The sequence below is a fragment of the Heterodontus francisci genome, chromosome 27, assembly GCF_036365525.1.
Source record: "Heterodontus francisci isolate sHetFra1 chromosome 27, sHetFra1.hap1, whole genome shotgun sequence".
Classification (NCBI taxonomy): Eukaryota; Metazoa; Chordata; class Chondrichthyes; order Heterodontiformes; family Heterodontidae; genus Heterodontus; species Heterodontus francisci.
The window spans coordinates 62,937,339-62,954,304 of record NC_090397.1 but is presented as its reverse complement, the minus strand read 5'-3'; the positions used below and the strand labels follow the sequence as shown (position 1 = coordinate 62,954,304).

Here is a 16,966-nt window from a genome sequence, read left to right as displayed (position 1 = left end):
ATCTCGAAGTTTACTATCGGATTCCTCTGGAGCCCAGATTAGATTTTAATCTTCATATTCAAATCCAGCCATTTAAAAGAACGTACGGCACACATACAGACCATTTAGCTCAACTGGTCCATGCCAATGTTTATGCTCCACAAAGCAGCCTCCCACCCCTTTTTCTCTAACAGCATAACCTATTCCTTTCTCCCTCATGTACCTAACTAGCATCCCCTTAAATGCAGATATGCTATTCATCTCAACTACTCCATGTGTTAGCAAGTTCTACATTCTAACCACTCTCTGGGTAAAGAAATTTCTCCTGAATTCCTTATTGGATTAATTATTGACCGTCTTATATTTATGGCGCCTAGTTTTGGTCTCCCCCACAAGTAGAAACAACTTCTCTACGTCTACCCCATCAAACCCCTTTGTAATCTTAAATACCTCTATCAAGTTACCCTTCAACCTTCTCTTTTGTAGAGAAAAAAGCCCCAGCTCTAGTTATTCTCTGCTTAATTGTTCAGCCTCAAAACACACTCAGTCCTCTTGGCTTGCATACAATATGATTGTTGGAGCTGCCAGTCTGTGTACTAGCCTGGAATCTGGTGTGTCCCATCGGCTGCTGTTGCTAATCTATATATCCAATTTGGGCGTAAATGGATGGGATTATAACAGCATTAGGGGAAAATTGCCTGTCATTTATGTTTTACTTTTGTGTGGAAACAACATTTTCAGTGTATAAAAACTGAATTGCACGTTATTAATGTTTGAGAAGTCCGAAGGAAGGTTTTATTTTTCTTGGTGTGGAGCAGCCTATAAATACACCTTGAATGCAGTAAACACAGAACCTGTGGTGAGGTGTCAGGCAAGAACACTTCAGAATGAAAACATCCCCATAGCCTCACAGTTGTCTCTGGGTTAATGTACCAGCCTGCTACTGACCAGTAAAGTCAAAGAAAGTTCCGGCCTTCAGCTGTGTTGGTGCAGAGTTAGCTGAACCTGAAAGGAGTGATCTAGAGTTACTTGTGAGGACAAAGAGAGAAGGATTATTTTCTCTGGCTGGTGAATCAGTAACATGGTTTGAGTTAGTGCTAGAAGCATAAAGGGAGGGTATAGAAGATTTTTTTTCATGCATAGGAGCATGAGTTGCCATTCAGCCCATCAAGCCTGCCCCACTATTCAATATGATCATGGCTGATCATCCACTTCAATGCCTTTATCCCAAACTAACCTGATATCCCCTTATGTCATTTGTATTTAGAAATCTGTCAATCTCTGCTTTAAACATACTCAATGATTGAGCTTCCACAGCCCTCTGGGGTAAAGAATTCCAAAGATTCACAACCCTCTGAGTAAAGAAATTTCTCTTCATCTCTGTCCTAAGTGGCTTCCCCCTTATTTTGAAATTGTGTTCCCTGGTTCTAGACTCCACAACCAGGTGAAATCTCTTAGCTGCATCTACCCTGTCTATCCCTTGTAGGTTTCAATGAGATCACCTCTCATTCTTTGAAACTCTAGAGAATACAGACCTGGTTTCCCCAATCTCTCTTCATAGGACAGTCCCACCATCCTGGGAACAAGTCTGGTGAACCTTTGTTGCACTCCCTTTATGGCAATAATATCCTTCCTAAGGTAAGGGGACCAAAACTGCACACAGTACTCCAGGTTTGGTCTAACTATGGTTCTATACAATTGAGGCAAGACTTCACTACTCCTGTACTCAAATCCTCTTACGATAAAGGCTAACAGCCACCTTAATTGCTTGCTGCACTTGCATGTTAGCTTTCAGTGAGTTATTGACAAGGACTCCCAGGTCCCGTTGTACATCTACAAATGGTTATTAGGATATCATTACCACCATTAAAGCCAAGTCAACCACGATGTTTATAGAACTCCACAGCACAGAAGGAGGCCATTTGGCCCATTGTGCCTGTACCAGCTCTTTGAAAGAGTTAATCAATTAGTCCCACTCTTCACGCTTTTTCCCCATAGTTGTAATTAAGAGGAATTAGATGACCACCTGCAGAAAAATATTAGAGGAAAGAGCAGGGCAATAATAGTAATTATATCTGGTGTGCAGGTATCACCATCACAGACAACATGCACTGACGTGCTCTTCTGTGCTGAGGTGTCTACAGTTCCCACCTGGGCACCAGTTAGGGTCGACAAATGAACATGGGAAGAGGGCAAATCAGACAGCATTCACGCTCTTGTCCGCGATCCAGTGACTTCTGTTGGGAAGTGTACATATGTAAACGCAACGATAAGGCTCGTCCGCAATTCCCTATCTGCCACTCCACGGTAAATTGCCACTTGGGTGCAGTAGCATAAGACAGCCAGCAGCTCTGGAACTGGACCCCAGCAGGAGTTAGGACCTTTAGCAGACAACTTGGAAAGAGGGGTGAAAATTGGGGAAAAAAATGTGAATTATATTTACAGCACAGAAACAGGTCATTAAACCCGGTTGGTTTATGCTCCACATAAATCTACTCCCACCCTCCTTCATGTACTTATCTAGCTTCCCCTTGAATGCATCAATGCTTCTTGCCCCAACTACTCCATCTGGTAGCAAGTTCCACATTCTAGCCACTTCCTTGGTAAAGAAAAGGTGGAAAACCTTCTTAGTTCTGCCAAGCGCTGCTAGTAATAATAATGGACTGTGCCTTTCAGATGGAATGTGAAACCAAGGTCCCGTCTCCCCTCTCAGGTGGATTTAAATGATCTTGTGGCATTCAAAGAGAGTGGAGGGGATTCACCTGGTGTTCCGAGCAATATTTATCCCTCAACCAACATCACTAAAAGCAGATTATCTGATCATTTATCCGAATTTCACTTGTAGGATCTTGCTGTGACGGTATTGGCTGCCTTGTTTCTCTGCAATACAACAGATTCTACAATTTGAAAGTACTTCGTTGGCTGTAAAGTACCGAGGGGTGTCATAAGACCATGAAAGGCACCATCTTAATGCAAGTCCTCTTTCTTTTTGAAATATGGCAGAGAATCTTTCCATCTCACTGAGCTGTGAAAGTAAAATGTATTCATAGTGTTCAGTGTTTCTCAGCTGTACAGAGAATATATGGGAAGAGTGAAAATTGGGGGAAAAAAACTCGAACTGATGAGCCCTAAACACAGTGGGACCTTCTATGTATTGGAAGCCACTGTGTTTTAATAAGGGCACATTATTGTGAGGGGAGTTGTGGGAGTGGTCAAAGTGAGTCACACTAATGAAAATGTATTTAAAATGATAAAAGACAGCTGAACCTGTTTCTTCAAATGATGTTCTGTGGGTCCTATTACTCACATTTTAACTGTGATTCTACTGTTTAAACACTGATTCAAAATGATAAGATTTTTCCCATTTACCTGATTCAGGGACAAGAAACCTTGTGTTAATTGGTTTAGCCATGCCTATAACTCTTTCACATTTCAGGTAGATATGCCAGTATATTTTCCTCTGTGTGCTAATATGAAGGAATGAGGATAAAACCAGTGCCCCCAGTGTATACCGAGAATGGTTTATTTGAGTTCACATTAAGCAGCCAGGTGAAAATATACCCATCCCACTGTGAGGACTGTGAATTTGTGCTATTAGTGATGCTGGTTTTAAAACCTGCCTCTGGGAAGTGTTGTGCACGCAGATGTTGGACTGGATGCTGACGTGTAATTGGAGAAAATCACACTGTTGTCAGTGGTATCAGGTATATGCTGGGTCTTTATATTCTTTTTAAAATGGATCCACTGCCCCTTCAGGTTAAACACCAGTGTACCGCGCATGCTATCACCTTGGGTGTGTGTGTTGTGTCGGTCATCATTAACAGTGCTCCTCAGACAAGCTCAAACAGTGACTGGAGGAATCCTGTTCCTTTGCTCCCAGCCACATCCCCCGCCCTGCGTTACCCTCATATTTTACCTCCCTCTTTCTCTGATCCTTCCCTCCTCCCCCGAAGACCCACAGACTGGATTGCCAGCTGTGCTCGTGCAACCATGAATCAAACAGCCTCAATGGCAGGTGCCTGATCTGAAGCTGAAGCCTGAGCTGCTTCTGACATGATCATTCCAGTAACAATCCCGTCTGTTCCGTAGAAGTCTGTGGTGAAATGAGCCTCCCCTCCCTGCTGACAGTACTGCAGCAACATCTGCTGCCTGGCAGTATCCCCCAACGTCATGGCAACACGCTGGAAATGTCCTGACACCACCAGCACCCCACAGCTTAGTCCAATAACAAAATGGAGTCACTCCACATGACGCCATTTTGCTTCATTTCATGTCAAGTTGTTCATTGTGTTGTGTTTACACAGCTGCAAGGCTCACTGTGGGATTTAAAGGAGGACTCGTTGTCAAGCCCATCTTTCCAAGATGGAAATCACTTTAAACGAAACTCAGGCTTTCAATCACAGCATTTATTTTTGTGGTGCCTCATTGCAGACACGTGTGTGTGTGTGTTTGTTTGTGTGGGGGGGGGGAGGGGAGGGCGAGGTTTGAATGTATATCTGTGTGACACCTCAATACATGTCAAATGACTGTAAATATATACATACAGGTGCATGTAAGTACTCACTAGGCTCATTTTTCTCTATGCAACCTCTGTCCCATGCCCAAAATGAGAAAAATCCAGTAATGTCCTCATGTAAACTTGTTCTTTGCAATTTGGCGTTGTGAAAAAGGAGTAACTTCATTACAGTTTAAAATAACACATTTATTCAGCTGCTCAGTCTTGAGTAAAGTCAACCTAACAGGCCCAAGCAGGAAACTGACTGGGTCAGAGCAACATCCAGCTTTACACCCACCAGTACCCCCCACCGCTCCACCCTAATTTTGTGAAGTGAGAGTGACCGTCTCCATGAGGCACTGCCTGGTCTTGAAATTTGGCATCCTGTTTGGTGCAGAGTGACGAAAAATATTGCAGGCGCCAGTCCCCATGTCCCACTGCTGTGTGGGCCAGCACACCATAATATGGAACAACCTGGCTGTTCAGAATCACTAAAATAAAAGCAAAATACTGCACATGCTGGAAATATGAAATAAAAACAAGAAATGCTGGAACCACTCAGCAGGTCTGGCAGCATCTGTGGAAAGAGAAGCAGAGTTAACTTTTCGGGTCAGTGACCCTTCATCGGGTCACTGACCCGAAACGTTAACTCTGCTTCTCTTTCCACAGATGCTGCCAGACCTGCTGAGTGGTTCCAGCATTTCTTGTTTTTATTTTATCTTCAGAATCACTTATTCTTTCTTGACATAACAGCTGCTATCACAATGCTTACAGCGCTCTTGACCCTGGACCTGTCTCATCTCCAAGTTAACTTTATTGAAAAAAATCCATAGCCCTTTATAATCAGCTTGAGATCCACTTCACATTCCTCAAAAACCAGAAGCGAGGTGATAAAGGTTTAACATGCAATGTATAAATCAGCTTTGATTGACACAGTCTGGTTGAATGTACCCACTTGATTAGTGGAGAGTTATAATTAGTGACGGTATGTTGCTTTAAGTGGATCATGGTTTTTGAAGTGTTAAACTGATTAATTGTTTTTAGCACAACAATGTTCTTGAATCTTTATCTTACCTGGCCTTGATAAGGATTAGACATTAATATGGATTTATGCACAACACTGGTGGGAACATTCAGTATATCAGCAAGAGACTGGAGAATAAGCTTCTGAACAGAATTTTAAAACTTTGAGAGCTTAAATTTTGATATTACAATGGGATTATTTTATTTAATCACAGCTCTTGCAGCAGGCGACCTCTACGAGTAACCTGGGCGCTTTCAGTGGCATTCAACAGATGGCAGGTGAGTCAAACCAATTCCACTTTCCATTTGTCCTGTAGGAAGTGAATATTCAGCTAGTCGCACACTTTCTTATTTTGATGTTTATGTTACTGAATCACATCTCTTGGACACAGTTTCACAGTACACAAGGTTGCTGCTATTGTAGCAACTTGCATTGTGGTGGCAACTGTGCACATGGCCAAAACAAAATGGCAGCACACTGCATCCACTGGTTAAAAACCAGTCACATTTCCAATGGCTGCAACACCAATGCAACATTAAGTGTTCTGGAGAGCTGGATCCAAATCTAACTTTGTTATACTTGATATCTTTATCTAAGACCAGAATCAGCCAAGCAGTAGATGAGGGATGTGATGAGGGGCTTGAGATCTGAAGTTTGCTTTGTTACTGTCATCGATTCACTGAATACCTCAGTAACATTAGTAACTACCACCTCCGTACCATAAGACACAAAAGCAAAGCAGAAGCAAAATAGACTTTTTTTTTTAAAAAGTAGACTGCCTGGTCCAAAAATGCAGAGGTCTTAAATTCTGGAATGGTGAGTGAACTCACTTTTGCGATTTTGTTAATGATTGCTGTCCTGTATCACCGAGAAATCAGCTTAAAAATGAATCCGTATGGGTTAAGTATGGAATAAAAACAGAAATTGCTGGAAATACTCAGCAGGTCTGGCAGCATCTGTGGAGAGAGAAGCAGAGTTAACGTTTCAGGTCAGTGACCTTTCATCGGAACTCCGAGTAACTGTTCTATGAGTAACCTGGGCAATGAAAAGTCACTGACCTGAAACGTTAACTCTGCTTCTCTCTCTACAGATGCTGCCTGACCTGCTGAGTATTTCCAGCACTTTCTGTTTTTTATTCCAGATTTCCAGAATCTGCAGTATTTTGCTTTTTTTTAGTGGGTTAACTATGGGCATGCTCAAGTCACTTAAGGGATTTGATAAGTAAGAGGGGGTCAACAATGGAGCATGTCACAGAAGTAACCTTGGTGAGGGTGCAGATTGATGGACCTGGACTGTTCATTTATGTGAATGGATTGATGAAGTGTGCTTGCAGGGGCAAGGAGTTCTTTTTTCCCCAAAGGTAGGAATCCCTCTTTTAGGGTGCAATACCAAGGGAGTTCTGGTTGCCAAAGGTACACGGCCCCGAGTAGGTAGTATTGAGCAGATTTCTTGCTGTCGTAATCATTTAAATACTTTTATGCTTTTACAACTGGAGTAAAGACTGACATTTCACACACCTTGCCTATTTTTTTGTGATCACAAGTAATTTCCCTCCCAGACGGTTTGTATTAGATACACCATTCATCCTGTGCACGCACACACATTCGTTAGCTGTTGTTGATGTGGCTATCTGCTTGAGATTCCGTCAGCATTTAGTGCACCTCAGTGTAAGAACAGGAGCTGGAGTAGGCCATACTGCCCCTCGAGACTGCCCACCATTCAATGAAATCACGGCTGATCTTCTCCCTCAGCTCCACTTTCCCTCCCTATCCACATATCCTTTTATTCACTTGGTGTCCAAAGATCTATCGAACTCTGTCGTGAATATACTCAACAACTGAGCATCCACAGCTCTCTGGGGTAGAGAATTCCAAAGATTCACCACCCTCTGAGTGAAGAAATTTCTCCTGATCTTAGTCCTAAATGGCTGACCCCTTATTCTGAGATAATGATCCCTAGTTCTGGACTCTTGGCATTTACTCTGTCAAACTATCTAAACATTATATGCATTTCATTGAGATCACTTCTCATTCTTCTGAATGCCAGAGTGTGTAGGCCCATTCACTTCCATCTCTCCTCTTAGGACAACACCCTCATTCCAGGAATCAGTCCACTTGCCGCTCAGGCAAGTATCTCCTTCCTCAGGACCAAAACTGTACACAATGTTCCCTCTAATTTCTGTTTGCTCTGCACAGCCTACATGTTGCACTGTGCGGTCCCTTTAAGATTGCTACACGGCCCCTCATGCGCGCATCTTAAAGGGAGTATTGCTTGTGCGCGGCCTGTTTGTTACCTGCGCAGCACATTCCTGATTGCTGCACAGCTTAGAGGGAACATTGCACAGTACTCCAGGTGTGGTCTCCCCAAAGCCCTATACAATTGCAGCAAGACTTTGTTACCCTTATACTGAAAACCCCTTGCAATAAAGGTGAACCTCTGAAATATCTCTGTTTTTCCCAGTGGAACGTCATGCACAAAATGCTTATCAGTACCGACACAGGTGGGGGTGTTGGCAGGGTTTTGTTCCTGGATATCGGCCGACCAGACTGATTACCACAGTGCCGCAGGAGGCCTGGTCCAGTTTGAGGGATAATCCTCGTTGTAGTGCCTTTTGATATCTTGGTTGCTCCTTTATTGCTTGCTGCTCCTCTGAAGACATTATCAGTTGCAGTTGCTAATGAACCAGCGTAGCTGGAAGGGTGCACGACTATAGCCTGCTACTTTTCAGACACAGTGCTGCGTACTGATAATTACCATGATGGTGCTTCACGGTGCTCGTCGGGTATGGCTGCTCACAGCACTCCTTGTCAATGGCATTCCCAAATTAGCAGGCGTATCAGAACATTTTACTGAATCGAACTCCAATTTAAGCCGTAGAATTCCAAACATGGAAACAAAAGCCTGAAAAGTGTGGCATGACCCACACAGACATTAAACCATTGCCGCAGTCTTTACCATGTAAATTAAAGCCATTGAGGAAACTTAATTGCCTTAGATCTGCAGTAACCGTTTATTGATAGTATTTCACCTGAGAGCATTTATGAACTAAAGGCTCATCTTGTGCTTGAGCACAGAAATCTAGGCTAACACTCCGGTGCAGTACTGAGGGTGTGCTGTGTTTTGGAGGAGACATTAAACCGAGCCCTGTCTACCCTCTCAGGTGGAGGTACAAGATCCCATGGCATTATTTCAAAGGGGAGCAGGGAGTTCTCCCCGGTGTCCTGGCCAATGTTTATCCCTCAATCAACATCACAAAATCAGATTTCTTAAATTACAGCAGTGACTATACTTCAAGTGTACTTTATTAGCTGTAAAAGGACTTTGAGGCATCCTGTGGTTATGAAAGGCATTGTATAAATGCGTCTATTTTTTCCACACTATGAGAAGGACTTCAGATGGATTTATGGCTTATTAAAAGATCTTTGCTGCCTCCACCCTGTTTTTAATCTGGAGTCATTGGGTTATTTTAAAGGTTTGATATTATTGTCCCTTTGTCATGGTTGAATAACCCACTGTTTAGGAACAAAAAACAGGATTCTACCATTCAGCCACTCCAGCTTGTGCTACCATTTAGTTAGATCATTACCAATCTGTATCTTAATTCCATCTACCCATCTTGGTTCTGTATTCCTTACTATCCTTACCTAACAAAAATCAACCTCTGTTTTGAATCTTTCATTTAAGCCCCAGCCTCAACAACATTTTATTTATTTTATTTTTTATTTAGAGATACAGCACTGAAACAGGCCCTTCGGCTCACCGAGTCTGTGCCGACCAACAACCACCCATTTATACTAACCCTGCAGTAATCACATATTCCCTACCACCTACCTACACTAGGGGCAATTTACAACAGCCAATTTACCTATCAACCTGCAAGTCTTTGGCTGTGGGAGGAAACCGGAGCACCCGCCGAAAACCCACGCGGTCACAGGGAGAACTTGCAAACTCCACACAGGCAGTACCCAGAATCGAACCCGGGTCCCTGGAGCTGTGACGCTGCGGTGCTAGCCACTGTGCCGCCCCACAATTTAAATTCCACCAGCTGCTGTGATGGGATTTGAACCCTTGTCACCAAGGTCATAGCCTGGGCCTCTGGATTACTAACTCAGTCACATTATCACTACGCCACCATCTCCTCTCCCATTTTGGGGGAGAAAGTTCCAGGTTTCCACTACCCTTTGTGTGATTAAGTGTTTCCTGTCATCACCCCTGAACTGCCTTGCTCTAAATTTGAGGTTATGCCCCCTTGTTCTGGATCGTCAGGGTTTTGAGCGAGACGGTGAGGGGATTTAAGTATGTTTAGTGACGGAAACCAGAAATCTCGCTTTTGTGAAGTTGGTTGGGTATCTGATTGTGAATCGTGCATTCTCATCCTGGCACATCTGAGGCCTGAGTCACATCACGAATCTCTGGCGTGGACACTGTAATAGGCCCAATGAGAATCATCCATCTGTCACTTTTTAACTGTTGGTGATTGGCAGCCACTTCTAACATCTGACATCTGTTCCCACTTATTGATATGTAGATTTATGCTAATCATCGTGCACAGTAAGAAATTATCTAAGGTGAACATTAAATTAAATTTACATGGTCTTATCATTGTAAATAAAATCAAAAGTTTCAGGTAAGAATATTTGGCTTAGTGGGATTTTCATACTGAGCTTAGAGAAGAAATAGAGCAGAATTTTAAATTTGGCAAAAACAAACCTGTGCTTGGTATTAATTGTAAGCAGTCAGGTTTAAATAAATTCTCCTGAAGGTGCTGGTTCATACTAATTATTAACAGCTCACTTGTGTGGCTGTCCGCAGCTGTGAGTGTTGGTCGGTTATATTTTTAAATCATGGGAGGAAGACCTGGTTCTTACATGAGCCTTCCAACAGGTTGAGTGGTGAATGCAAACTCTTGGACTTTTTTCCACTCCTGTCCTCAGGAACAGCAGGGCCGATTGTTACACTCAGCATTGAGCCTGGGAATTTCCTGTCCTTCATAGTTCACTATCACACCAGCGAGTGCAGTTGTCCACCATGCCTTCAGCTGGAGCTGAGATCCTGTGTTTCATAGAGTTCTTGTATTATTGCACAGCACTCTCTTCCATGGTCTCACCTTAAATCCCTCCTTGGCTTCACCCACCCTATCTCCAAAGCCTCCTCCAACCTTCCATGCCCTACCAAACTCTCTGCATCCTTTTCTGTATCCACCTCCCTACACCCCACCATTGGTGGTAGTGCCTTCAGTCTCCTAATATCTGCAAATTTGCATCACAAATATTTCTATCACTTCCTCATTTGGTGACGGTCTGCTATATACCTATATGCAAAGTGCACAACATAAATGCGAGTCATTACAGTACAGAAGAAGGCCATTCAGCCCATTGAGTCCATCCCTGCTCTCTGCAAAACAATCCAGTCAGTCCCGTTCTCTCACTCTATCCCTGTAGCCCTGCAAGTTTATTTCCCTCGAGTGCTCATCCAATTTCCTTTTGAAATCAATCATCGTCTCTGCTTCCACTGCCTTCATGGGCAACAAGTTCCAGGTCATTACCACTTGCTGTGTAAAAAAAGTTCTTCTTCACGTTCCCTCTGTATCTGAAAACCTTAAATCTAGTCCTTGCACCATCAGCTAATGGGAACAGCTTTTCTTTGTCTACTTTATCTAAACCTGTCATAATCTTGTACACCTTTATCAAATCCGCCCCTCCCCCCCCACCAACCTCCTTTGCTAGTTGTTATCCTAATGGTCAATCAGTTTGTTGTGAATCCTGGTTCCTACAACATGTTGGGCCTCTGACACCTGACTTCTTGACAAGAGAGCAAGACTGCTCAGTCATTCTAAATTATACCATATTGGAACCCAAATGCTGAGCAAATATTTATATAAGGAGGCAATAACTATTTACTAATATTTGCAACATTCATAGTGCCAAATTGTAAATGAAGGTGGCAAGTATATTTCTAAATTAGCATAGTTAATATAATTTTGGATTATGTATTCAAATGAGGTGATAAGCCGGTGGAACAGAGAGCTACGTCGGGCCAGGGAGGACTATTAAGAAAGTTTAGGAACAAGAAATGGCCATTAGGTCAATAAACCCATTCCTTTTTCACAGATCAATCCCACCTTCTCATTGTATCCCTCTAGACACATAACTAAATGTCACTTGAACCCATTTATACTGCCCACTTCAAAGTTCTTCTCTGGTAACCTATTCAACAGCTTTATTTCCCTTCTGACTTCTAACTTCCTAAATATTAATCACCATACCTTTCGTCATAGCAAGCAATTTGCCTCGATGACTTTTATCAATTCCCTTCATAATCTTGGAAACTTCAATTCGATTTATTGTGAGAGGAATTGAATACAAAAGTAGGTTTCAGTTAAACAGGGCATTGGTGAGACCACATCTGGTGTACTGTATACAGTATTGGTCTCCTTATTTATGAAAGGATGTAAATGTTTTGGAGGCAGTCCAGAGAAGGTTTACTCGACTAATAACTGGAATGGGCAGGTTGTCTTATGAGGAAAGGTTGGACAGGCTAGGCTTGTACTTGTTGGAGTTCAGAAGAGTAAGAGTTGACTTGATTGAAACATATAAGATCCTGAGGGGTTTTGACAGGGTGGATGTGGAAAGGATGTTTCCTCTTGTGGAAGAATCGAGAACTAGGGGTCACTATTTAAAAATAAGGGGTCACCCATTTAAGACAGAGATGAGGGGAAATTTTCTCTGAGTGTCGTGAGTCTTTGGAACTCTCTTCCTCAAAAGGCGTTGGAAGCAGAGTCTTTAAATATTTTTAAGGCAGAGGTAGATAGATCCTTGATAAGCAAGGGGATGAAAGGTTCTCGGGGGTAGGCGGGAATGTGGAGTTGAGGTTACGATCAGATCAGCCATGATCTTATTGAGTGGCAGAGAAAGCTTGAGGGGCCAAGAGGCCTACTCCTGCTTTTAATTCGTATGATCATATGTCTCCTGAAAGTCTCCATCCCAAAACCAGGCCAGGTGGTGGAGGCATGAGGATGGATGGTTAAGGTTTGCCTAACCTATCATCATTGCACCTCTCTTGTTCCTCTTAAGCATCAGGGCATTGTACTTCACATTGTATTCTGTGCCATGCATCACCATTGTTTAACAATGAAGGCATATTACATCATCTGCTACCCATTCTTTCTAGAGGCCAGGGGACCACAGAACTCATTCCCTCCTTTACTCTTCCCTTCTTGCTTCGAGGCATGTGAAATTCCAGCTTTGTCACCACCCACCCACTATTTCCCAATTAGTTTTGTTCGCTCTCCTGCTCTTCACAGCACTTGTACTACCCTGCACTGTGGATTCTGGTGCTTCATCTTGGTTTTGAATAGAAAAAAAGGGATAGTTTATGCAAGGATGTGGAATTTATACAAAACCTTGGTTTGGCCACGGTTGAGGCATTGATTATGGTCTGGGTACCCCCAAAATAGGAAGGATATTGGGGCCTTGGAAAGTGTGTGGTGCACATTCATTTAGAGTGATACTAGGAATAAAGGGTTATAGTTATGAAGGAAGAATTGAAAACTTGGGTCTTTTTTCATTAGAAAAGAGATTATTAAGTGGGGCCCTAACGGGGATTTTTAAAATTTATGAACGTTTTGAAAGGGTGAACAATGAAAGCTTGTTTCTATCACAGCTGGCTCATAGCATCATTTAAAATGAAGTCGGACAAGTATTTAAAAAGGAAGATTGTAAAAGAATATGGGGAAAGGTAGGAGAATGGAATTAGAATGCATATCTCTGGTTGAAGAGCTAACATTGGCAGATGTCATGGGCCAAATGGCCTCTTTTTGTCTTGTTTCTATAAAAGGGATCAGTTGGGGTTTATCGTACATTAGAATGAACTCTTCTGCCCATATCTGAACTTGCATCAAGTCCAGTTCACTCAGCACCCCTGTGCTCACTGACCTAAGTTAGCTCCTGGTCCGACAATGCCTCAATTTTACAATTGTCGTCCTTGTTTTCAAATCCCATCCTGACCTCATCCCTCCCTATCTCTATAGCCTCCTCCAGCCCTACAACCCTCTGAGATCTCTGCGGTCCTGCAATTCTGGCCTCTTTGCGCATCCCCAATTTTCATTACTCCACCATTGGCCATGCCTTCAGTTGCCGAGACCCTAAGCTGTGGAATTCCCTCCCTATAACTGCCCACTTCTGTCTCTCCCTCTCAGATGCTCCTTAAAACCTACCTCTTTGCCAAGTTGATGGTCGCCTGTCCTGATATCTCCTTATGTGGCTTGGTGTCAAATTGTGTTTGATAATGCTCCTGCGAAGCACCTTGGGATATTTTACTACCTTTAAAGGCAATAAGTAAATACAAGTTGTAGTTGTTGGTGGACTAAATGGGCCTTTTCTTGTTCGTACTTTCTTATATTCAAATGCTTACACTACATTATATTGAAAACATCACAGCATGTTTTCGTTTATATTGATGATTATCTGGTGCCAGCAGAATTAGGCAGACACCAGTTCCCTGAACGTGGTACCACATCACCAGTGCAGGGCAGTCGAGTAATCAACCCAATTTATTCAAGCCTGGATGCAGGCATTGCAGAGCAGGGGAATGGAGGTTGCCCCACTCCCTCTCAGGCAGAACTTAATACAGGACACTGGAAGAGAGAGAAAATAAAAAAGAGACTCTGGCACTTATAAAGCACCTTATCACATTGTCAAAACATTTCAAAGCACTTTATGAACAACAAATTACCTTTTGGAGCGCTGTGGCTATTGTTAGCAGGCAGGGTGGCAGCTGTTCTGCACCAACAGCATCCCATAAACAGCAGTGAAATGAGTAATTGTTTAATTTTGATTGAAAGAGGAATTATGGCCAGGGCAGCAGTAAAACTTTTTTTAGATAGTGCCATGGGATCTTTAACACCCACCTGAACCACTGGAGCAAACAAACAATGCATCAGCTTAATGCTTCACCACGTTAGCCATAAGTAAATAAATCAGCCTTAGAAAGAAAACAACATGAATTTCATGAGCAACTACACATTTGTTCGAACAAGGGGCAGTCACTAGTGTTACTGCATTATTTGCCTGTGGGTGGTCAGGTTTAAGGGCATAATCAATTGCTGGCAGAGTCTGCCAGGTCAACTGTCACATTCCTGATTGAGAACAAATTACATCTGCCAGAATCGCCTGAACAATGCTTAGACATTTTCTTGGGCTGCAGAGCATTGGTCCCCCAAATTGGGCCATGCTGCACCTGTTTTATGCCCTAAAGCGGGCACACTCAGATCCAATTTCTAGCCCATTGTCTTGTGTTCCTAGTTATTATTTAAGTGTTGGTGGGGGGGGGGGGGGGGCGAATGGGTGTTGGGGTAGGGAGGGAGGAAGGAAGGATTTGGTCATGGTGCTCCAGCAATCATGAGTGTGGGCAGGCTTGATTCACGAGCTGGGCGTTTCCTGCCTATGTTCATACTGCACAATGAGGTCAGTCCCAAGCCCTTGGAAGGTGCATTGAGCAGTGTCCGTGTTTAACTCTCATACAGACAACTTCTGTCCCCTTTTGTTTTCTGTTACCTTGCCCCCCCCCCCCCCGCCCCTCCTGAAAGTGCTGATTAATGCTGGTTTACAGTTTCACAAGCCCTGCCAACCATCCTGCAATATCTCACTCAACTTGGTTAATGATGGAAGAATCCTGTTATGCTGCAGGTTAACGAGGAATCAGTTTCATTCTGATACAGATTAGGAGTACCCTTCGCAAGTGGGGAAACTCCCTCTGTAATCACTGCAGATTGTGGAGCACTTACACTCTCCGTAAGAAGTAGGGGTAAACTCTGCCTCCATTAGAACAATATTGACTCTGTCAATCTGTAACAATGGGGGAAGAGAGAGAAAAGGTTAACAAGGAGAAAGGATAAAAATGAGAAACAACAAAAAGGGAAACAAGCCAAAAACATCAGACATGGTCAGCAGTGCCTATGGGGAAGGGACGTCATGGATCTTGTCACTGTGTTTGTGTGTATGTGTGTGTTTATGGAACCCAGAACTCTGCAGAATCAGCTTTAATAAGACCTCAGGACTTGACAAAGGAGCAGGGGAGTCCAGAATGGTAACAGGTATGTAGAGAAAGTGCTAGGAAAACTAGTTAGCAGTTCAAATGGGACCTTTCATCAGGAGAACACTGGAGCCCTGTGCTCTCTGCTGCCTGGAATGCAGTGCTGTTTTCAAGACCATGATCTTTGTGAACTGCTTCAAAGGTGTGATGTAGGTTCCTTTTTTTTAAACTTATCCACATCCCAGTGATTCATCTGTAACTGTAGTTTCCATGATATAATAAAACCTTCAGAATAAAGGAAAAATTCTCTCTCGGCATGTTAAAGTGGTCCATTTTTCACTTTGCTTTTACATTGGCCAATGTTCAGAACTATATATTAGAGATTTACAAAAAGCCTTCAGGTGCTGGAAACCTGGAAGGAAAACAAAAAGTGCTGAATGAACTATGGGAGACCTATCAGCATCTGAAAAAACAAGTTAACCTTTTGACTATAGATCCGAGGTTCTAACGAAGGGTGTATACCTGAAATAGAAATTATTTTCTTTCAGATACTGACCATCCTACTCTTGAATTTCCAGTGGTTTGTGGTTTCATTACGGATTTCCAATGCTTTCTGTTTTTAATTGAGGGCCATCATTCAGTTGGTAACGTTTGCTTTTCTCCTTGAAATGTTGCTCATACAGTGTTTCAATTTGTTAAAAGGAGACGGCTGCCAGCACTGGTAACTCACTGATTTATGGCTGAGAGGAGGTCAGGATAATGTTGTTCTGTTATCCCAGTTAAAGGAGATCCAGCGACTGCAGAAACAGGAGAGTGTTTTCCAATAATGATTGAATCCTGCTAAACGTGGGCTGGGGTTGTCTGTGTTCCCCTTAGGAATGAACGCCTTGCAGTTACAAAACCTAGCAACTCTGGCAGCAGCTGCGGCAGCAGCTCAGAACACAGCGACCACAAACGCCAACCCACTCTCCGCGGCCACAGGCGCACTCGGTGCGTTGACAAGTCCAGGTAACCCAATTTTCACTCGTTCACTTTTAAATAAATATGTGTGTGTGTATATATATATATTATATAAAAGTAATGTTGATCTCCTGCAATGTTGCTCACTGATGTCAGTTCGTTATGTGTTGTGCATAGAAATAGTGAGGGATTGAACATGACAGGCAGGCCTGGGATTTGGCAAGAATTCTGTAAGAGATATGCTCAGAAAGACACAGGAAGTGTCGAAAGTGTTTTCTGATTGGTTTGTGGGCAATTTAAGCCAGTCAGGACATTGTGACAGACTTGGGAATAGTGTAAAGATGGACAATAATGTAAAAACAGGCGATATCAGATCAGTGTCCATTATACATTTCTCCCGATTCTTATTTAATAATGAAAATCGGGAGAGATGCTTATCGGGAGTTTGGAGAGGGGAGGGCGGGTTTGATCCAGTA

At 43.0% G+C, this 16,966-nt stretch overlaps 1 protein-coding gene across 13 annotated transcripts in view; it reads left to right on the top strand.

Moving 5' to 3' along the window:
• celf2 (cugbp, Elav-like family member 2) overlaps window positions 1–16,966 on the top strand; it is a 567,676-nt gene that overhangs the window by 523,342 nt on the left and 27,368 nt on the right. For all 13 annotated transcript variants that reach the window (XM_068059490.1, XM_068059494.1, XM_068059489.1 and 10 more), the window contains 2 exons: window positions 5,713–5,776; window positions 16,407–16,538. In XM_068059490.1, coding sequence (XP_067915591.1) covers window positions 5,713–5,776; window positions 16,407–16,538 — 196 coding nt within the window. The remainder of the gene's footprint in view (window positions 1–5,712; window positions 5,777–16,406; window positions 16,539–16,966) is intronic.